This window comes from Cinclus cinclus, chromosome 2 (assembly GCF_963662255.1).
Source record: "Cinclus cinclus chromosome 2, bCinCin1.1, whole genome shotgun sequence".
In the NCBI taxonomy this organism is placed as follows: Eukaryota; Metazoa; Chordata; class Aves; order Passeriformes; family Cinclidae; genus Cinclus; species Cinclus cinclus.
Window position 1 is genome coordinate 4667708 of NC_085047.1, and position 23239 is coordinate 4690946.

Consider the following 23239-nt stretch of genomic DNA (forward strand, 5'->3'; position numbering starts at 1 on the left):
ACACAGAACCAGCCTTTGAGACTGATTAGCAGTGGGCAGGGATAGTGGGTGCCAGCCCTTGGATTGTAGAGTGACAGAATCATTGCGGTTGGAAAAGAACTTTAGGATCACCAAGTGTGCCTGTTGATCCAGCACCCCGTGGTCACCATTAAAGCATGTCCTCAAGTGCCATATCCATGCGGGTTTTGCACACTTCCAAGATGGGACAGACTTCCCCAGGCACACAAAGCAGGGGTGATGCCAGGGGATGGCTGCTGCCAGGCACAGCACCATGGCCTGTCCCGCGTCACTCGGATCCCGCAGAACGGGGCGTGCCGGAGCGGGGGACGGGCTCGGCACAGGTGGAAGCCGCCGGGACATCCTCGGGACATCGCTGGGACATCCACGGGACATGGTGGGGACATCACCGGGACATCCATGGGACATGGTGGGGACATCGCCGGGAGCCACGTCCCACCAGCGCCCCCCGCAGGCCGGCGGGAGCGCTGCCGCCTCGTTCCCTTCTTCCTGCGCTGGGCACGGGGAGCCACTCCAGGTGCTCCGAGAAACGGGAATTCTATGGGCCGGGGGCGGTGAGGTCCGACGAGGCCAATGGCATCCTGGCCTGGAGCAGGGATAGCGTGTCCAGCAGGAGCAGGGCAGAGATTGTCCCTCTGTACTCGGCACCGGTGAGGCCGTACCTGGAATGCTGTGTCCAGTTTTGGGCCCCTCACTTGGAAAAAGGCATTGAGGGTCTGGAGCACCTGGAGTGTCGTGAGAAGCCGCTGAGGGGGCCGGGGGTGTTTGTCCGGAGAGAAGGAGCTCAGAGGGACCTCACTGCTCTCTAGAGCCACCTGAAAGGAGGGGGAAGCCAGGTGGGGCTGGGCTCTGCTGCCAGGAACAGCGTGAGAGGAAATGGCCTCGGGCTGGACAGTCAGAGGGATTTCTTCACAGAAAGGGTGAATAGACATTGGATGGGCTGCTCATCACTCGGCGGGGTTGGTCACAGCCGGGACTCGGCAATTTTGGGGTCTTTTCCCTCAATTCGGTGACGCAGAGCAGAGCTCCCATTGGCTGCCGGGTTGCCGCTGACTCCGCCCCCTCCCGGCCCTCGCCTGGGGTTTGTTTACAACGGCCGCGCTCATTAACCCGCCCCCAGGAGCTCTCATTGGCTGAGGGGAGCGGACCTCCCGAGCCTATTGGCTGGCAGCGGGGGTGGTGGCCCGTCAGCTCCGAGGTTGTCGCTCATTGGCTCGTGGAGGGGCGGTCAGCGCTGCACCCATTGGTGAGGCACGGCGAGGCTCCGCCCCTCCCGGCGCGGTGCGCGGCGAGTACGGGTGGGCCCGGCAGTGTGTGCCGGCACGGCACGGCGCGGGGTTCGGTGTGCGGGTCTTCAGCTGTCCGGGGAGCGATGGCGCGGCCGCTGCTGCTCCTGTGCGCCGCATCCGCGCTGCTGCTGGCCGCCTTGGCGACCATCCCGCCGCCCGAGGAGGCGGCTCGCATGGCGCGCTACGTCCTGCACAGCTGCGACTGGGGCGCGCTGGCCACGCTGTCGGCGCAGGAGGGGCTGCGCGGCCGCCCCTTCGCCAACATCTTCTCCCTCAGCGACGGCCCGCCCGGACCCTGCGGCGGCAGCGGCGTCCCCTACCTATACCTGACCGACATGGAGATCTCCGTGCAGGACCTGGAGGTGAGCGGGGCGGGCGAGGGCGGTGACAGTGACCCCAGGAAGGACACCCGGGTTCCTCGGGCCTGCGCTCGCCAGCGAGCGGTGATTGCAAAGCGCTGTGACCGCCCGGCCGCGAGATTGCCGGGGCTGGAAGGGACCTGTCTCTGGAGATCATTTGGCCCAACACCTGCCACGGCAGGGTCACCTCGGGCAGGTGACACAGGAGCATGTCCAGGTAGGGTTCTCCAGAGAGGGAGACTCCACGACCTCCCTGGGCAGCTGTTCCAGTGCCCTGCCACCCTCGGCGTAAAAATGCTTCCTCCTCTGTGCTTTAGTTTACGGCTGTTCCGTGGATGTCGCTTCATTTGTTAGCCCTGGGGACAATTAGGAGCCCTTGACCCGCTAATCACAAGCAGTGCTATCTGTGGTGGCAGTCAGGCAGTCTCCTGAGAAGTTCTTGCTGATCCTGGCCTTGAGAAAAAAAGGGCAGCACCAGACAGAAGAAGTGTCTGCAGCTTCCAGAAGCACTGAGCGAAGAAGTGAGGCACCACAGAATTCTTGAACAGGGAAAATTTCACCCACACACACATAAAGAAGGTCAGAAGTACTGGGACTTGTCAGTGTGGGACCTAAGCAAACAGAATTCTTACAGAGCCTGCTGAAGGAATAGTTGCTAAATCTCTGGATTTACCATAAAGGGAAGCACACACGGAAAGGCAGTGTTGGCATGCTGAGACTCTTGAGTGTGTAATTTGCCTTGTTCCAGATCTTTTGTGGCCAAGAGTTTGCTAAAAACTTAATGAAATAGCAGTTGTATGGCTCCTTTATTAGATTTGTTTGATTATAATATTAGTAAACACAAACCACAAAATAATGGTAATTTTTCAGACTGTTTTATCATTTTTTGTTTGTTCCATGTCAAGTTTTAGTTTGTTACTTTAAAATAGTATAATTATGTATCTCAGTACTGCAGGGAGTCTAATTTATTTTTCCTGATACCTTTCTCTCCATCCCGGATACAGCTGGCTGCTTTCAGAATAACATAAAACTCATGGTATAAACTGGTAATGAAAATTTCCTTCAGAAGGCTCCTCAACAGGTCCTTATTTTGCTGCTTCAGGGCAGAAACTGTTGACACGTGATAGTCACGGGCAAGGGAGAAGGTGCCGAATAATCATGAGTCATCTTTTTGGGAGTTAAGCAACTTCCTATCTCTCAAGTGGTTGCTTCTGTTTCATGAGGTCACCGGTGCTCTCCGTAGTGTTCAAGTGGCTTTGGAGGGTTTCTCTTGGACATGATCCCTTCTAATGAAGCTTCTCAAAGCAGGGGAACTTCCCTTACTGGGAGATAATAATCTTTAGTAGGTGGCATTCTGCAGCCCTGTTTGGCACCAGTGCTTTTCAAGCCATGGTCACCAAATTAGTTTTTAGAAAAACAATCAGATATGGGTTCTTTAATTCATTAAGCTGGGTGTTTCACTTACATACTCAGAATTTTTTAAAAACCTAACTTCTGAAATTCACTTTCAAGGCCAAAAGAGCTATTTGGAGGACCCAGGATGCTGTTTTGAAGAGATGTTTGTTGTTGGTAAAATTGCTTTGAACAAAACTTGTGAAGCTCAGTTGGTTGCCTTCTCAGTAACCTTTTACCCTTCCATCAAAATTAACCTGGTGAAGTTCACTATGTGTCCTTGTTTTCTGTACTGTCCTTTGTGTCTGTGAATTGTAATATATCATCATTTTCATGTGGAATGGGTAGGCTGAATTCAGAGTTTTAAGGAGTGTTGTTCTGTGATGTTTGCAATTTATGTTAACAAGCTTCAGCACGCCTCTGAACTGAGCTTTATGTCAGATTCAGAGCTCGCCCAAGGAGCCTTTCAGATGTAGTTAAGAAAAGGTGGTGACAGCCCTGTTCTTTTTGCCAGTATTACTGAGCTGAATAAAGTACCAAGAGCTGAAAATGTGGTGGGTATGACATTTTTTTCACGTAAGAAAAACAAGCATAAACCTCTTATCTTACTTCTTGTATTTCAGGTCAATTCAAATGCCTCCTTGACTGTGTCTTTGGCACAGACTCCTTACTGCAGGAAGCACAGATATGATCCCCAGAACCCCCTCTGTGCCCACATAATCTTTGTTGGGAGCATTGTAAAGGTAAGCAGCTGAAACACTGCTGAGACTCTGGGCAAGGCTGTGTGCATCACATACAGATTTGTTTAGTGGAGGGAGAAGAGAAAGGTGAGAAATTCTGTGCAAAAGCATAGGCTGATATGTTCTGTGTCAGCTTATAGTTTGTGGGAGGAAAATGAAGTTACCACTTGATTTTTGCAGGAATTTTGTTGACATGCCTTTAGCAAGGAGTTTGGGGGGGGAAATAATGCCGGAAATCTCCCTCATTCCTGTCAATGTGTTCTGAAACCAAGAAGTCTGAAGCCCTTATTTTGGGAAAACCTTCATACTTCATTCATATATCTCTTGCTCAGTTAAATTCTTTGGTTTGTGCAGTATGACATGCCTGCTTCTGAAACTCTGTTACAGTAAATATTAACCAGAGCTACAAAGTTGCAGGTATTATAGGCAAAAAGTGTGCACTGTGTGATCTGGTGGCCTTGCAGAACACAGGGCAGTGTTCTTTGTGCACCACTTTGGTGTCTCCTAGGAGGAATTGAGGACTGCGTGTGTTATTCATTGAAGATCCTAATCCCATTATTTGGGATAATGACTGAGGATGAGAACTAGTCGTCACTACTCTCTCTTAAATGATAGTCTCTATTCTTATTTGGTGTTTTCACAGCTCTGATATTTGTACATTGCACTCAGTAATTTTGTAGTTCTTTTCCTGAGTTTCTTATTAATAATGGAATTGATTTCATTCAGGTGGTTCTTCTTGTGCCATACCCAGAGCTCTACATTGTTGATTTAACCCTTTAAACATCTGCACATTGTATATTAAGTGCTTGTCACACTTTTCAGCTTCCCTTCTCTGCAGATTCTGTGAATCCATCCTATCTCTGTGTGTGTGTTTACAAATGTCTGAGCACATCTGGATCTGTTTGTCAGTTTGAATGATCAGGTGCAGAGGGGGTAAAATTGCACCTAAAACATCACACAATTCACCTAGAATCCATACTTCTCTGTTTTGTGATTTGTTTAAAGATTTATGCTTATGTTGATGAAGTACTTTCTTGCTCATGCCAACTCTAAAAGCGGCATTTTGATTTAATGTTAGAATCTGCTACTTTGAAAGTGTTGTCTGTCTCAGACTGTTGCACACCACAATGAAGATGAGCAGACTCAGCCACAGTAATGAGTCCCTTGGGGCAAGACATGGCTGAACTAAAAAAAGCACACTGCAGTCAGCAGTATTTATTTAGCTAAAACTCATCTTTACACGACTACCTTATTGTCATATTTTCCTGTTTTTTGCTTAGGTGAATGACTCAGAAGCAGGCTTAGCAAAAAAAGCATTATTCAGTCGCCACCCTGAAATGGAAAGTTGGCCCAAGGATCATAATTGGTTCTTTGCCAAATTTAACATCACCAATATTTGGGTCCTGGACTACTTTGGTGGATTGAAAATTGTGACACCAGAAGAGTACTACAGTGTCAAGCCTTAGTGAGTATTGAAGTTTTTCATGGCTAACTCTCATATTTCACACCTGTAAAACTTCTTCTTTTTAATACAGAGGAGGGACTCCTGTAGGATTGGCATGGTCACTGTCCTCTGTTTGAATTAATTGCAAGACAGATGATGTTTTGGTCTAATAATTAATAGTAGTGAGACTCTTTAGTATTCCTGAAGCTGTATTAATGGGATTGCAGCAATATTGCTGATACTTCCAGAGGAAAATTGCTGTTGAATCTGTCCTTATGATATTGTAGTATAGAGAAATTGACTTCTATTGTCTACATAAAATCAAGTCTACAAAACTTTCAAGTATGTTTTAGCACAGTCAACATGAATTATGCATCCATTTCACTCTTGTTCTTACTCCTTATAGGTGGAAGAGGATCCTTGGTGATGCTGATGTGGAAATGAATTACTTTGGCTGTTTCATGAAAGATTTATTTTTTTCTATGTAGTGTAGAGCTGAATTAATAATACAATAAATCAAACACCTTGCATTGTTAATGAGTGTGTATTACCCTTATGGAGCAGATTTAACTTCTCACTAGCTTGAATCATGTCACACTGAAAAACCTTTGTGTGTAAGCAATAAATTTTATTCACTGGATGTGAATTTGGAAAGGTATCTGACAGTGTGCATTTAGAAGTGTTATGTTTACTGGAATCTTAACAATTAGTCCAGTTCTAAAGCTTTCAGTGGCTTAGTTAAATAATATTTTTGGAGCACTTTCCAATATTATTTTATTTTTGATATCAATTTAGTTTAGAATTTTACAGTGATGTTCTACAGGGTGGCTCTGCTGATGGAATGGAAAACATTGCCTGTATTCCAGTGACAAGTGAGGTGCCGAGTTCCCAAATCCTGTTAAGAGTTTCCTTTGCATGCTGATAAATTTCACTTATTTGAGCCATTTTTCTGTTTCACTGAATGTGCTTTAGAATACAGTTGTGTTCATGCCAGCTGTACCTGTGCCTCAGGATAAGTTCTTGGTAATTCTTCAGCTGATTATGTGCCCTGACTCTGTAATAGAAGCAGATGAGCAGTGTCTTATAAATTCAATGAGGCTGTTGTGAAGGACGAATGTTTTCTGATTGAGATTCTGAAATTCTCAGCTTTGTTAGTCTGATCAAATGGCAATTTATCAGCTTTTATTACCCTCAACAGAACTGAGCAGATTTTGGGGTCTGGAAGACTTACACAGCAATTTTGGATTAGTAATCAGAAGTGAAAAAGAAGCAATACAGTATGACACAAATGATTAATGACTTGTAGAGAATGAAAATTAATGGAAGGTGTGCTTAACTAATTCTGTGTTAAAATAAGGTGCCCCCAACCACAAAAACCAACTTTTTAACATCCTCTCCAAACTGCTGTGTGGTAAGTTCACAAACGCTAAAAAGTGTTTATGAACAAATTAATTGATTTTTACAGTGAGTGAATATTAGCTATTTGACCTAGAGTAAAGAATTTAGACTCCTTAGAGGAGGTTGATATATAGAACAGTGGGATTTGTCATATAAAATCCCTATATTTTAATGTTGTTGTTATATCACTCCTTTTCACAAATACTGGGATCATTTGTGAAAGTATATTTTATTTAACTTAAGAGTTCTTCATAAGGGAAAGGAAGGTACTTGGTGCTGTTCTACTGTTCTGTTCTACTATTTTAAAACTAATTTAGGATCAGAAAAACTTTCAGTATAGAAACAATTTATGTTGAATAGGTAACACTGATGTTTAATGTAAAATTGAAAAATATTTTTATATTAGGTATGGCAGTTGTAAAAACTCAACTCATGGGCTCAGTCCTTTCTGTGAGGATACCTGAATGCATTACATGTAACCCTGTAACATATGATGTGTGATGCTTTTGTTAAAATTAAAATATTTTTTGACAAGTGGTGTCAAGCATTATTTATTACATGTCCAAGAATTATTCTCTCCCTCCTGCTCTGTATCATACAAGCACTCTCTTCTCAGTGTTCTTGTTTTACTGTTTCTCTGATACTTTTCAATCTTGCTGGAATTAATGGGGAAATGTCCCTACTTACATCTGCCTTCCCCTCCTTGGAATAAATGCGTGTCTTTGTATTTCATATGCTTTCCTGCATCTAATGCTGTGAAATGAAAAACTAAAAAGACAAATGCTATCATTCCCCACATCCCTGACTTCCTTCTTCTACCAGCTGCTTCTGCACTCCCAGATTCCTTGCTGGTAGGGCAGGGTTAGAAGCAGGAACAGTCTTGACATCGCATAAGCAATAAAACATTGCTGTGGTATAAAGGCTGTTTTAAGCACATTCACAACATCGCCCCAAGCAAGCTCAAGAAACAAACCCAACCACAAAACCCAAAATCCCAGCCCAAACCAGTAGACCGCCTTCGATGTATTGCTTTCCCTTGAGGGTTTGGTGCAGAATAAGGCTGGCTTTGTTTCTGGTTTTCTTCTGCTTTTACTATCAATTCTCAAGTATTTTGTCTTTGGAAGGGCCTTTTTCTGTAACAGTAAGGTCTTAAAACAATTTTGTAAAACTACTCCAACAACTGTTCATCATCCAATTTACAATCTTTGAAATTTGTGAGGAGCCCTATGGGAAGAAAGCTTGTAAGAATAGTGTAGAAGGCAATTTTCCTCAATGAGTTACAGCTGTACTAATTGCTGAGAAGTGGAGACAGCCTTGCCTGCCCAGTGAGGATGGGGGTTATAAAAGAGTGGATTAGGTGCTCTAGGGGTAGTTAGAGTTGGGGTTTGAGGCACAGAGTCTGCTGCAGTTTGGGATGGAGGCTGCTGGCTGTGCTGTGAGGAGGAAGGGACTTGTGGTCGTGCAAGGGACAGACAAGGTAAGAAGATGCTGTGTGAGGGACACACAGGGTTAGGTGGGTGGGTAAGGGACAGGTTGGGGCTTGCCAGTCATGCAGAAGGAAGAAGGGAACGTGCAGAGGGGAGAGAAGGAGCCAGTGCTGTGTGGAGTTGCCTGGGAGAGGCATGAGGAGTTTTTGATAAAGGACTGGTGATGGTGTCAGTCTGGTCTGTCTTGACATAATTACTACAGACCCCAACCAGATGTTTTTTTTGGGAGAATGGTGAACAGCAGACAGGTTAAGCTAAATGTACAGGCCTGAATTTGAGGATCAATTAGAGAAGAACTCTGGAGTTGTATCTGTGTATCTCACTGAATACTTTTTGATGTGTTTTATATGTAGTAGTGGAATGTAAAGCAGTTCAGGTTATCAGTCTTCTCCCTTAGTAATATATGTGTAAATGTTTATATCTAACCCAAGAAAGTCCTCAGCCTGTCCTGTTTTTCCTCACTTCTTTTCCTTGTGCTCACCTTCATTCTGTTCAGCTCATTCAGGAATTTGTTTGTGAGCATGTTTCCTTTTTCCCCCCGCTCTCCACGAATAATACTGTGTGGCTTTGAACAGAGGAGGCTGAGCATAATCAATTGATACAGCTGTAAGCAATGAATCAGTGTTTTGATTTCTATGTGCATTCTCTACCAGGGCATGCTTGATGTACCTGAGCATATTCTCAACAGCAATGAAGTCACCATTCATGGGAGTCTGACACATGATGTTTGTTAGCTGGCAGTCTAATAAGGGTAAACACAACCTGTCATGTTCTTCCTTCTACTTCCTGCTACATGCTCTTCCTTCTTTTGGTCTTGCTTATGTTTGTGTTTCTACTTCTTGATTTTTCAATTTCCTTCTTGTGTTTTAAATGTAGGACTTGTGCCCAGTAGGCTCTTGCAGAATGCAACACCATTACACAATAGATCTTAAATGTATCAGGTATTAATTTAATCCTTTTTTTCAGTTCTCTCTGAAATTAATTTCTTAGCTGTTTAATATTGTGTCTGTGATCTTTGCAATAAAATAGAAGTAGCTCAATCAGAATATCAGACTAACACAAAAAGTGCTATCATAACTTAATTGATTAATTTGGTCTCAAAAAGTTTTCCCGAGCAAAAACATGGAATCAAGATAAATCCACTAAACTGATATATTGTTGTTGAACACAAGAGGGTGCCACAGACTTACGTTCGGCTGGAGTGTTAAATGTTTAATACTTAAAAGTGCTTATTGAATTCATCATAACACAAAGATGCTGGAAAAGCAAACGACGGGGGCATAATATGAACAAATTCTTTTTTCTACAGTGCTTTACATTATGAATGCTTCCCTCCATAAACACAGCAGCCTGCTGGCTGCAAAGAAAAAAAAGAACATTCATCAGTTTGTTTGTGTTTTGTAATCATTTTGTGCTATGGAGAGCTCAGAAGTAATATCCATGAAAATGATTTAAAGGTTTTTAAATTAAGTAACTCTAGTAAAGGAAATGGAGGCAGGTATAGAATGCCTTGGAAATGTAGACTGGGAGCAGCCAGCTCCAGATTCAATAATGTTTATTTCTGCCGCATCCAGAGAGAGGGAGTTCATTAGTGTTGACCCTGCTTTGTCTTAGGCTTATTATGAGCTGAATTAAACCACTTGACTCTGATTTGTAATTTCCAACAGCTAATTAATTTTGGTTTGGGGCTGCCCTGATAATGTGCAGGTGTTTGGGTGGTGAGGCAGAGCTGGGAAAAGCCTGAAGTTTCCCTTTATCCATGAGGACTGTGTTAGAGCTCAGGCTCTTGTTGCTTGCTCAGTCCTGTCTTGGCATCAAGCCTGACTTAAGCGTGATTGACCCTGATTGCTGTCACCCGACTTCTGCTCTTGTCCGGGTACTGAGGCCACTGCCCTGCCCTCCCTGCAAGCTCCTTTGCTTGGGTGGAGCCGTCCTCGGTGCTCTCCAATAATTTTCTCTGCTGGACAGCTCAGCCTGTGAGTTTCACATGCAAACCTCTTGCTGTTGCTCCCAGGGCTTTTTGACTCAAAAATTTCTGTGTCTAGAGTCTTCCTCAGAGCTAAGTTGGATTGATGTGTAAGATTAGGCTGCAAGACTCATTCATTCTGGGAGTAGTAGTCAGTGTTCTTCACAGCCTGGTTTTCTGTGGAAACAAAGCTTAGGTAACACTTCTGGGTACTTGCCTTTGTCAGATTTGTTTTTACTTTGTTGGATTCGGATTTGGAATGGGAAGTTTGACCTCAAAACTACCAAGCTCCTATAAATGTCATGCCAGCTAATCAGGAGGTTAATATTACAAGAGATAGGGCATCTGAGAGGCATTTTAAAATAAGATATTTTATTGTCTCATGACGTTAGCCTCATAGAAGGGTGAGAAGTTAAAGGTGTTACATCTAGTGCCATAATATCAGAAGCTGCTTAATTCTTATGCTGCCTTATTCTTAATTCTCAATGTTTTATGCTAGTTTTTTAGTCAATCACATACTTCTATGAAACTTGCTAGTATCTTTTTACACAATTCCTAATTGCTTTGATTTTTGTGGCTTTGCTGCAATGTGTCATCTTTCAATCAATCAATCATATAACACTTCACAAACCCACATTGATACAGCTTAAGCTTCTACATAACTATATAACAGGTTCTATTGCTAAACTTTAAAATATTTTACTATCTTACGCAACATACTGCTTTGCTTACAGAATACATATTTGTTTGCTTAAAACGTATTTCTACTTAAACTACAGATTTTTGTTATTGTTTTACATCAGTTTCACTTTTAATGTTCCAATTCTCCAAGCCTTTCTCCAAGGTTGTAGGTCAAGCATTTTATCCACCTCTATCTCTGTGCCTGTATGCACAAGGCCCTGAGAGTTCTCTGTGTTTGCATTTCCCACAGCTGTGATCTGGGGAGAGGAAACAAACCCCAGTTTATGTATATTAAAGGTACAAAAGCAATGTTGTGAAAATTTGAATTTCATTAGCTGTGCTGCCTGTAGAGCTGGAGTATTCTGGTTGAGAGCGACCAGGTATGCATTTAGTAGCAGAAAGGGTGCAATTCTGTATTAATTCTGTATTGTTCAGGGAATGGTAGACTTTAATCAACCTGATAACTGTAATGATGATTCCAAATTATTTTCTTCCTCTAGATCTTATTGCCCTATATTAAAAAGCCTTAAAAATTCCCCACTACTATTTACTTCTGATTCCTGCAGCTGCTAGGCTTATTTTTGCATAGAATTTCTCCAGTTTAAAAAGAAGAGATGCCACATTTCTGGTGGTGTGTCTTGTTGAATGAGGAGAGTCTCTCCGTTGACCTCAGTAGTATTGTCAGTGTGTCCACACAGGTCTAGAACTGCTTCATGATATTTTTGCTACTGCCACTGACTTGGATTGTAAATTTACTTTGCATCGTTACTTTTCCCTTCCCCTTACCTATAAAAATGCAGATATGAGTTTGCAACACTCATGTAAAGTACTTGTAACTCATCTTTATACCCTTAGATGGCAGGAATGTTTTATTTGAAAAACAAGATTACTTGGTTTTAATCTGTAATTAATTTTAAGGGGTTTTTTTTGGATTGTTTTTTTTTTTTATCTGATTGCTACAGGAACAGAGTAATTTGACAGAACCAGAGGGGGTGTGTGTGCAAAGGAGAGGGTGTCAAGAAATAGTGTGTTATTGCATATCTAAGCCTCTATCTTTATGTGAAAACATTGAAGATAATTTGTGTTTCTATGTTTTTATGCCAATGGAACCTGTTAAACATCTTCCAGTGTTAACAAGTAACAGTTTCTAGATTCAAAAGATGACAATTGTTTAGAGATAAAGAGAAATAGTTGCACAAACCCTGCATTATACGATTATACAAATATTACACACTTTCTTGTTATCTTTTAGCCAAAAAAACCAGTTGCCTAATCAAACATGAATTGGATGTTTTGATTTGTTTTAAATGCTTAAGTGAATTTCTGTTAATTAAGTTTTTTCCTCAGGTGACCATTTGAAACATGCAGAAGAGGTGTCTGTTAGGGGTAAAGAGGGGAGGAGAATAAATGAAGATACTTGTCCCAGGCCTTAAAACCTAGCTTCACAATTTATATATATAAGACATAACCTGATAAGTTATATTCTGTGCAGCCATGCAAGAAAATACTGAAGGTGTTCTAGAATTAAAAAGAGCATTTTGAGAATGTGTGAGGTAATAAAGTCACATAATTTTTGTACATATGCTGCAATGTAATTGGGGAAATTCACCTGCAATTAACAGGGTTGTTGATGATGCCAGAGAGAGTAGCTTGAGTAGCCTAAAAGAAAAGAAGCACTGAGCCTCCTCTTTAAAATATGGCATAAACAACAATCTCTTGAGTGCATTAAGAACAACAAAATCCAGAGCAGATCATAAAGGTGTCACTGGGGAGGGAAAAATTGGATATTACAGATTCAGTAGTCTCAAAATTGAGCATTCAATGAGGGTGTATTTTAACTTTCTCCAAACAACTCCTGTATAGGTTTCCACAACCCCTGTTGCACTGAAAATGTTAAGACCATAGCAGGAACAGGAAACTGCCAGTCACAAAAGCCCCTGAAATAATGAACAGAAATGCATTTTTGCATTGCATCAGGACCTGTTTATGAACTCCCATAGGAAACATGCATCCCTGGTCATATTTGTCTTTGTAGTCCTTCACAGGTGTCCCTTTTTATGTTTTTTTTTTTTTTTTTTTTTTTTTTTTGTTTGTTTGGTTTTTTTTGTTTTTTTTTTTTTGGTTGCACTTGTCAGGGTTTCTATTTGCTCAATGCAGCTGCAAGAAGTAGTAACAGTCAGGTGGGTTTTCCTTGGAAAAGTAGTGTTTTCATACACAAAGGGGAGCAGCTGTAGCAATTCCTCTGTCTCCCTGTTGGGAGCTGCAAAGCAAGAACTGTAGTTAGACACTGTCTTCTTTCCAGCTCTCCATTTGCTGGCAAAAGTGGAGAGCAGGGACTAATCCTCTTGGAATGCAGCCATTCCCGCTAAATAAGTATTAATTGCTGCATTCCAAAGGGATTAGCTCAGTTGAACCCAATTACAGCAAATTGAAGCTGCACTGTAAGGCACTACAGTGCATTGAGATGCAGTGAAGTAGTGTAGGACTGTCACTCTGCAACATTTTATCAATAAAAATTGTGGGCTTACACACTACAAACAGCAGACCGTTTCTTTTCGGTGTGTTAGTCTGAATGGCATGCCTGGCTGGAGGCTACAGTTTGCTCACCAGTGAAAATGGTTGCTTTCTTTAACACCCGTTATCTTTGTGCGAACATCTTAGAAAATGTTTCTAATACTTGTTGAGTTAATTGTACCACTGCAAGCGTCACTCCCTGCTGGACCAGGGGCAAGGCTCTGCAGTCTGCCTGGATTCTCACATCTCTGAAGTCAGCCAGCTCCTCCATCAGGTGATGTAGGAATTAATTTTGCCTGCGAGTGCTAACTGTATCAAATGGGCTTAGGAGAGCTCCTGATAACCGACCTGTTCTCAATCCCAGCAGTCTGCGGTGATGATTAGAGTCATATCTCTGTGGTAGCAATACAGGAGCCAGAGGGCAGTGTGTAGTTATATATTTTTTTTAATCCTCAGCTTGACTGTAGTGTGGGTTTTTTTTTTTTTTTGTTTTGTTTTGGTTTTTTTGTTTTTTTTTTTTTTTTTTTTTTTAAGTTTTCATTTATTTCCTGTTAAAACTGCAAACCCCGCTGCTTTTTTTTTTTTTTTTAATGGTACAGTCAAAGCATAACAGGTAAGTGTGAAAAGGGAATGCTTCTGGGAATGAATCAGCCCTTTGCATTAGAGCTGTTCCAGGATTTTTTTTGTGTCCAGATAAAGGATGGCATATGGATGCATAGAACCAGCTCTATGTATGCCCTATTTTATGAAAGATCTTATCCTACGGAAAATGAGCTGCACCTTAACCAGCATTAAACACACTGAGCTGTACTTGGGGACCACTTCAGTTCTCCAACCCATTCTGTTTCACGAATCACAGATCAAATATTGCAGTCTTCCCAGGGCAGGTAATTCTTGAGAATGTACTTTCCTCCACCCATATGTTTAGATGAAGAGTCAAGTTTAGCTGAGAGCTTTTCTTAACACAGCAGGAAGGGTTTTATATTTCTACCGTGGCCTTCTCTGTATTGAGAAAAATTGCTGCTGGTTCAGCTGAACGAGGGTTGGCATTCATTTCTAGGCCAGGGTTAACAAAGTCCTTACAATCTGACTGAAGTGAGTAATCTGAAAATCAGTATGGTTGAAGCTGTTGGTAGAAATGCATTTGCAAGACTGGCCAATGCACAATATGGGCAGGAGGTGCTGGAGCTTTTACAGTGCTGTGTAGCTCCTAGAGATGCAAAGACTACAAAAACTGAAAAGGTGACTCTCTAAGCAAATTATTCCTCATGGTAGAATTGCAGACTTTATGAATGCTGAAAAGCTTTTTCCTAGAGAGGAGACTACTTCCTCTTCATCTATTCCTGTCCTGCTTGTCTGCATATGATTTGCATTTCTCCCATGCCATCCTTGTTGTGAGAATAACTCAATACAAGCATGAGTGCTCTTCTGTATACTTTGATTATATTTGGATAATGATAAGCTTGCCTTAGTTCAAAAGCTGAGGGATGGGGAGGTGAGAATTTCTAGGGGCACTGTCATGCAAAGCCTTTTTCTGACTCTACCCACACTTACAAGTGAAGTCCATATACTCAATTTCTCTGACCTTTCCCTATCTAGACATCAAAACACACTAGCCCAACTGCTGTTCTCCCAGTGTGCCTACTGTTGCCATTAATCTCCCTTTCTTGCACAGCTTTTCATTTCTTTTCCTTACCTTTGGCCTCAATTCTTTATTCAAAGTGATAATTTGCTGGCTTTCTGCCAGACGGAGAAGCTATGATCAATAACAGGAGGAGACAGAGGTCAGTGGAATAGTGATGAGCAGTGCCATCTGCTTCTGTGGAAGCACTGTTACCCAAAAATATCAATAGCTAGGATGATATTTCAGCTTTTGGATAAGGCATTAGTGAGATTGAGGCAGCCAGAAGTGAGAGCAAGGGTCTTTTTCTTCTCACTAATTCCTTGTTTCAGCCAATCTTCTGTCACACAGAGATGTGGACAGGAAGGGCTTTATCCACCTTGCTGTGGAATATAGACCATGTACCTGAGCACAGACATTTCTGGGTCTAATGTCACCTCTTTCAGGTTCAGTGCATGGCAGCTCTCCCACGCTGTGCTCTGCTTTTTGCCTGGTGGTGTCAGAGCTTATCTCCCGCCTTTCCTTGGAGCTTTTGGGGTAGAAGAGCCACAAAGAAAACCCTCCCCAGGGCTGGAAGAGAGCAGAGGCTCAGCAGCACTGCCTGGGTGTCACACAAGGGTGTGCTGCACTACTGCACCTGGTGCTAGGCTGCTACTAGAGTCTAGTACTTTTGGTATTGACTGGCACAGTAGATAATTATTCAATTAAAGGAAAAGACAATTTCATCCATGTATTAGCCTTCATTACTCCTGAGAGCAAAGTGACTAATTTCTTCCAAGTACTTCAATTTACTTGGCCTTCAAAAGACTATAAGGCTTTACTTTTGTTGTGTGCACAGTAACTCTCATTCTGTCATAATTTAGGGAAATTTTTATCATCAGTTTTGATGCCTCCTGGGGATGCATATTCCTCTTTCTTTTCTAAGACTTAGAAACAGGAGGGAAAAAAAAAACAACCATGTATTGAGATTCTTGTACTTCCTCCTAGCCAAAGCTTTGTTCCTCAGGTGAGTTATTAGTATTATTGCTGTAAACATTAAACACTCAGATCTGTTGAGCCAGATGTATTTTGATGGGAGTGAAGCTGGGCTTTAAGCCTTAGGGTTCATCTAAGCTATGTTTTCAAATTTTTCTAATTCACAGTTGTCCAAGATGAACTTTTATTTTAATGAATAAAGAAGTGAAAATTTTTATTTGCCCACATTCGAAACGAGCACAATAATGTGAGATTTCTTGCAAAGTGGGAGTTAGAAATAAGTTTTATATCATTGAGTTAGATAGCTGTATTGTTCAAGACTATAACTTAGGGTTTTAAGTTTCTATTTGTGCCCTGTGCCACACACTGGGAATAGTTGCATGAACCCCTTTTGAAGTCAGGTCAAAATTTGATACCAGAAACCGAGACCAGCGGCCGCTGAGTGGGGACGATCTAGGAACAATCAGAGTGGGAAAAAAACCCCAGCTCACTGAAAACCATCTTGCAGAGAGGAAGAGGATGAATAACAAAGGAAACCCCAAACCCCAGTACCAAGAAGGCAAACCCCAGCCCTCACGCAGAGGCTGTGAAGACAGAGGAAGCCGGCAGGTGGACTCCAGAAGCTCTCATAGGAGGCGAGCCTCTTCCTGTGGCGGCCGCACTCCAGCACAGCCTGCAGAGGAGCCTCTTCTCATCATCTTCTTCTTCTTCCTCTTCTCCTTCTCTCCCGTCCCCGGCGGTGTCCGGCCCGGCAGGATGAAGTGGAGGAAGATCGCCATCCTCGTCACCCTGCAGGCACAGCTCCCAGCCACAGGTAAAGCTGCGCTTTTGGTTTGTGAGGCGCTCTCCTAAAGCTCCTCTGAGGAAAACGTGAAGCGTTTCTGTGGTGGATTCCCCACCATTTTGTGTCTGTGTGGGCACCTCGGCCACGCTTGTCCTCCTGTGGAGGAGGAGCGGGAGCTGCCGTGTTGAGCTGGCCTGGGATAAAGAGCCCCTCTGGAAGGCAGCAGTGAGGGGCTCTTCTGCAGCCACAGCTGAACAGCAACTCAACAAAACCCTCAGCCCTCACCTGGGCAGATTTCCTTGGATTTAACAGGAGAGGTTTGAGGCAGCCATGGAAAAGCGGTCACTTGCAGTGAGATATGTAGCAGAAGCTTCTAATGGAGTTGGGCCGCCGGTCTGCGGTCCTCAGCGGAGCTGGCAGGTGGGAAATGGAGCACAAGTGGTGAGAAAAAGGGCAGAGCCCTTCCCCTCACAGCCCTGCCTTCGCGCTCCTCTCCACCAGACACAGCACAAAATGAAGCCGTTTCTTCCTTGGTTATTTATTTATTTGTGTGGTGCATAGGCTGGGCCTGCTCGGGCGCCAAGTGGAGCAGCTTTGGTGAGCACAAATCCTCTGAAGTCACACTGAGCTGGAGAAGGGGAAATTTTCTTTTTAGGAGCGTAGTAGATCAAAAGAGCAACAGCGTTTACATCTGGAAAAGGCCTCAAGAGAGGTCTGAATGTGCCATAGGACACATCTGAGCATGCATTAAAGCCAAATCCTCCAGAAGATTTTTTTTTTTTTTTTCTCCCCAGTGTCCACCCTGGCTGTGCTTGAAGCCAGCATCCTCAAAGATCTTGGGTGACGGCCACAGACATTTTTTTGGGAAATTTTCTGGGGATGAGAGGAGGGTTTTGCAGCTGCTTTCTAATACTGTGAAACCAGTCCTGGTGATTTGTGAGTTTTTTCTTTCAGGAGGGTTTTGAGAGGGGTTTTATGCTCTGTGGCGGGCCATGACTTGTGCTTGTCCTCCCTTCTACCTCTGGGGTCTCTGTCCTTTCCTGATACCCAAATATGACCCTTTACTTAAGTATACTTCTTATATTTTGTACCATGCTCTGTATCCACAGAAGCATGCAAGGGTGTGAAAGTATGGAAGTTACTTTAGGTCAAAATCTGTCTGCAAAATCATCTTTTTTACACTTCCTTCTTTTTAACCTGTCACGCAATGTCTGCAGTTCTGGCTCCTATTTGTGCATTTTTAGCAGAAAACTGAAGAATATGTAATGCAGCTTGCAGAGCTCTGTGGTGCAGAGCTCTTGGGGTATCTACACTCACAAAGAATACATGGTTCAAGTTTTGAACTGAGTACTGTTGTCACTGATTTGGAGGTGGCTGCCTGTGGATTTGAGGGGGGAGTGTTTTTGATGGGATACCTGTAACAGTTTGAAGTACAGCAGCATTTAGGCAAAGAGTGTAGGTAAAATAGTAGAAATATAAATCAAAACTCATGAAATTGTTGCCACATTATGGATACGGAATAGACAGAAATAAAAATGTGAGATCTGTCATGAATTTAGTTCAATGATGAGACCAAACAGTTGGGTTTTTCAGCCCAGAGCTGTAAGCAGAAAGATATATTGATTTTCTGCTGCCTGGAGTGTTTTCAAGCTTTCTTAGAGTTCGCTTCTAGAGGGACTTTTAGGGAAATGAACTTTTATTTTTTTTTTTCATGAAACAAGCTCAGACAGATTCAGTAAGCTGCATGCCTTCTCACAGTGAGCTCATTCCACTTCACTATAAAGTGTTTGTACTTATTCTTTAAAAGGGCAGCTGAAAGATGCCACCAAGACTAGCACTGAGGAACTCACAAAGCCTTTCTTTTTGATCTTTGAGTTCTGAAGTAAATATGTCAGGCATGAGGAAAAACAAAACAATGTTTCAAAGTAATTCTAGAGATAGGCCATGAATTCTGATGCAGACTTTCCAGTTTGACATCAGACCACAAATTTTAGAATGCTCAAATTTGGCCTTTGAATAATTACAGAGGGAAGGCATCTCACATTTTTAAATGCACATTTGTATATACACAGGTTTAATTTTGTTTATTTCCTCTCTTCAAAGGCACACAAGTGCACATCTGGAAATCTAGCTGAGGTCCTCCTATAACTCTATCTGTTAAAAAGTCCATGAAAAATAATAATTTTAATTATGAGCACCTTACTTTGTTAATAATTGTTGTTTGTTGAGAAGAATATTGAAAGACTTGTACGTGAATATCACAGCTAAAATGGCGAAGACCTTCATGGTTTACCCAGCTTTTGTTCTGAAGTATGACACTAAAACACTCCTGTGAGCAATGCTGCGGAGTTGGCCCCCTAATTATTTTTTTAAGGCTGATGAGATAATTCTTTGATTTATATAAACCCGCCACACGCATGCATATAAATGTACGTGCAAAAATTTAAGAGCAGCCCTCCCCTTCTACACTTCTTTGCAGAGTCACTTTTCTCAGTATTGCCTGCTAAATGGAACTGGACAGTGCCCCCTTTTTTTTTTTTTTTTTTGTTTTTATTTATTTATTTATTTATTTTTTTTTTTTTAGGCTAACTCTGTGGAACTACAGTGTGTTGATCTTTACCAGATGTTACTTGCACAACTCATTTCCACACTGTTTTTCTGCTCTGTGTATCTCTGTCACCTGCCCACTGGGTTGCCATTGGGCCTTTTTCAGTCAGTTCAGGGACAGGTAACAGGTCTCAGCATTAACTCTTCTGTTTCATCAGATGATTTAGCTGCTCTGCAGACAACAAGATTTGTAAGCCAGGAGTTGTTTACAAGCTTGTGTAAGGAATCCAAACGAGTAAATTCAGAGGTTTTTTTTATATCATCCCCATGTCCTGATGTGCTGTCTTAAGTTCTCTGAGCTGCATTCTTGTTATACCTAGGGGGGAACAAATTTAAAGGTTTAATTTTACATGTTTTATTTCTTTTATTTTTCCTGCCTGTTGAAAATGATTCATTAATAATTAATGGAAAAAACCCTATGAACTGGCAGAATGGAACAAAATGTAAGCAATGTAGCCTTTTTTGTAAAGGGACATTTGTTGAGCCCTTGCAGTGCTGTGTTCAGTTCTGTAATGCTTGTTACAGAATAAGTGCTTTCTATCTTAACCCTTGCACGCAGAATTCCTAATCAGTGAAGCAACAAATTAACGATCGCATTCCTTTTGGCTTTGTATGTGCGCTAGATGAGAAGGATGTACAAAATACAGAAAGCTATCTGCACATTATATTTCTATTTTTCCTCTGTGTATCCTTCTTAAGTAAGAATGTGGATAAAAAGCCAAAGTAGAGTTAAAAAAGGAAGCTCACTAGCAGCTTAAGGGGACAAGAATTTGATGTGCAAATGAATGTTCATGTGAGGAATGTTTTTTGGCAACCATTTTCTGTTGTTCACACAGATTTGAATGGTGACTAGCATGATGAGTACCTTTATTATATTTTGGTTTTCCTTGCATATGGGTTGTTTCTTAACGATTTCCAAATTATAACCAAATTCCCTTTCAAAAATAGAAGAAAAATACTTCTTTTGCACAATTGCAGACAACCATATAATTCTCCTCCCCTTTTCCAATTAATCATATATTTGAGTTTCTGTATAGTACGTAAAAATGTGAGATGCATCAGCTATTCTGGCAAGAAAATAGAGGATGCTTCTAGGGTGGCATGAATGGAAGATGCAACTTCTTAAAAACACTTAAAATGTGTATTCTGATAAAGGTATCCACTTTGTCCATGAGCGTGTTTAACTTATAAACGTATTGTTGACTTCTCACTCTTGACTTCGGCCAACAGATAAATTTAAATTTCACTGCTGATTCTTTTCAGTGTTAAGAGAACAATTTATGCTATTCTAGAGTCTGTGAGAAGCTGAAATTTTGCAGATTTTTCTGATTTGTGATGTTGTCTAAGGTAATGTTTTGGGACTGAATATTGTTTTTTTAATTAACTTGGTCCTTTAAGATGTGCATAGTATTTTTAGCTTTTAAAATATGACAGTCCAAATCAGCTTTTTATATTTCAGGAAAGCAATGAAAGAATTTTCCTCCGCTCTGTCCTTTGATTTATGACTTGATATACAACAGATAAAATGTGCAGGCAAACGGAGAGCTTGGTTTGCAGTTCTTCGATCCACTCACCCAAACACACGGGCCTTGGAAAACAGCGAAATGTTTCTGTTCAGCCCCAAACAGTGGGTGCATCCATCTTTGTGCAAGTTAGACTTCTTTCAGTCCTTTGCCAATACAACTATGAAAAACAGAAGCAGAAACTATCTAGTTCCTCAGACTCAGAGGTCACAAGCACTGGTGTCTGTGCAAGTTCTGCTTTAGTGATAGAAGCCACCTCAATTTTAGAGCCATGTAAGTTGGAAATATTACAAGTCCTACAAGTTCCCTAGGAATAAACCTTCAACCTTTGGAAGCCCGTTGTGTATTTTGTTCTCAGTCCTTTGTTATATTTCTGTTTAGCCTTACAAGAACAGGACGTTTGGAGTTTTCCATCATTCTGTGCTTTTGGTATACGAGAGTATGTTAAACACGTGCTTGTGGAGTCTGATGAAATCCTTGTACTATCTGGCCTGTTTCTATTGTGAGGTGTATCTGTAATGACAATTTCACCTCTATCCTGACTCTTTCTGAGTAGCAGACAATTCTTTTCAATTTGTTATATTTTTAAGTGAGGGAGAAGCCATAATGGTAACAGAACTCTTTGAAAACTCGGATAATGCAGCGGTGAAGTATATTCCAAATTAGAATTTGATGGAAGCTTTGAAGAAGGGGAAAAAGGTTGGAAATTTTTCAACAAATGTTAGAATAAATAGCAGCAGGACACACTGAATAAGTCTAGAGGGTGACCAGTTATCAATACTTGTGGGCTCTTTTGTTTGGTTTGTTTTTTTTTTTTTTAAGGAAATTATTTACCTACAATTCAAGCTGATGTCTTAGGTGAAAATATTAACTTTCACTGCAAATACACTTTTGTAGTTTCCTGCTAAAATTTTCTAGCTTGTGAAGTTAACCTGGAAAACGCAAGCCTGCGTAGCTCCAGAAAAAAAAGAGCAAACTAGCCATATAATTTGTCACTTAGGATTTTTTTTTTGAAGGCAAGTGCTAATTTGGGAGTGCGATAGCATGCTGCAATGCTCAGGGTTGCAAACACTAAAACTAATTTCTTTGTCAAAAAAGGAAAGCACATGAAACATTTTGAACCAGAGAACGCTTACAGAAGCTTTCCTAAGACCCCTCCAAGTTTGTATAATAAAAATGAATTAATAAATTTTGTTATTTACATCAGAACAGTGGTCTGAAACACTTTTCTAATGGGGATAAGGTGCAATGCCCAGGAAATTAATGAGGGAATACTAATTTAGATGGTGTTTAATTTAAAGTAAGATTATGCCGGCCATTGAATACAGACCTATGTAACTTAAAACCCCCTTTTCCTTGTTGTTCATCCAAATTTAATGAGTTTGTTCCAGCCAAGAAACACGTGTGTTTTGCATTCATTTCACTTAGTGTTGTCTGCATGACAGCCAAACGTGAAATAAACAGAGCCAAGCAGTTATAAGAAAGCTTCCAACTATTTAACACATCAGTGTGTGCTGTAAATTAATTCCATTTCCTTATGGTGTGCATCTCACAAAGCAAGATGAGGCTTGGGCTAAACAGACAAGAAAAAAAATCTCTAGGTGGTGACCACTGGGTTGGGTGGGAGCAGATTGAGGCTCTTTGTGTGGGCACATGGATTTTGGAGCAGGGCTCAAACTAATGAGGTACTTTGTTTTCAGAACATTTATTTTTAATTGGTTTATATAGAAATTCAGCTCAAATTAAAATTGAACATCTAGTATTTTACTTCTGGTCTGCTCTATCTGAAATAAGAGTTTGGTATAATCTGACAATGTCACTTTTTAAATAAACTCAAATATAATTTCAGTCAGGAAGATCAACTTTGTAATGGTCAGTACCAGGCATTCCTTGTTATCAGATGTTTGTTTTGTTACTCAGAAATAGCTGAAAGTTTTGAATTACTCCTGTAAAACATACATGTGAAACTGGATTCCTGAGCTGGGGTCTTGCAGCTCACAATTAACGCATCAGAATTTTAAACTTTTGCAAAGAAAAATTGTAATGTGTATTGTATTATATTAGCGTAGCCTTCAACTAGCTACAACATTTGGTCATTTGTTTAGTTGTATGTCAGCAAGCTTCAGTCAGGGAACTCCACATCGAGTCTTTGGAGCAGAAACTATTTCTGTGTTTATCCACTCTGTGTTGTTGCCATTTACGAAGTTTTCCATCCAGCCATGTGAAGCCAACTCCAGGAAAGAAAGTCTTACAGGAATTTTGAGTCCTCTCCCTTTCTTTCTGCCTTTCTCATGGAGGTTTTTCTTTCCATGATGCAGATTTGCACAGTGTCATCACTTTGGGCTTTTATGTGAGGCAATTTCAGCAGCACTTGGTGCAAGCGTGCAGGTGCATTTCTGCAAATGGCAAAAATAGGATAGCATCTTACAAGTTGGATTAAT

General features: G+C 41.6%; 2 protein-coding genes across 2 annotated transcripts in view; both read left to right on the forward strand.

The window, feature by feature from the left end:
• Positions 1 to 237: 237 nt before the first annotated feature.
• CREG1 (cellular repressor of E1A stimulated genes 1) lies at positions 238 to 7174 on the forward strand. Its single transcript, XM_062510687.1, has 5 exons — positions 238 to 572; positions 1042 to 1669; positions 3682 to 3801; positions 5079 to 5263; positions 5649 to 7174. Coding segments are annotated over exons 1-5 (1269 nt in total). The 3' UTR covers positions 5650 to 7174.
• A 9229-nt stretch (positions 7175 to 16403) lies between these two features.
• The window catches only part of CD247 (CD247 molecule), a 48297-nt gene continuing 41461 nt past the window's right edge, over positions 16404 to 23239 (forward strand). Inside the window, 3 exon segments of the mRNA XM_062511304.1 lie at positions 16404 to 16460; positions 16462 to 16569; positions 16572 to 16698. Of these exon segments, the coding sequence (XP_062367288.1) occupies positions 16404 to 16460; positions 16462 to 16569; positions 16572 to 16698 (292 nt within the window).

Excerpts from the sequence above, each read along its gene's own strand:
- CREG1 (XM_062510687.1), top strand. The coding sequence starts at position 238 with ATGCCAGGGGATGGCTGCTGCCAGGCACAGCACCATGGCCTGTCCCGC. Across the intron at positions 1,670-3,681 it reads TCTCCGTGCAGGACCTGGAG|GTCAATTCAAATGCCTCCTT; the intron begins GTGAGCGGGGCG and ends CTTGTATTTCAG. Across the intron at positions 3,802-5,078 it reads TTGTTGGGAGCATTGTAAAG|GTGAATGACTCAGAAGCAGG; the intron begins GTAAGCAGCTGA and ends TTTTTTGCTTAG.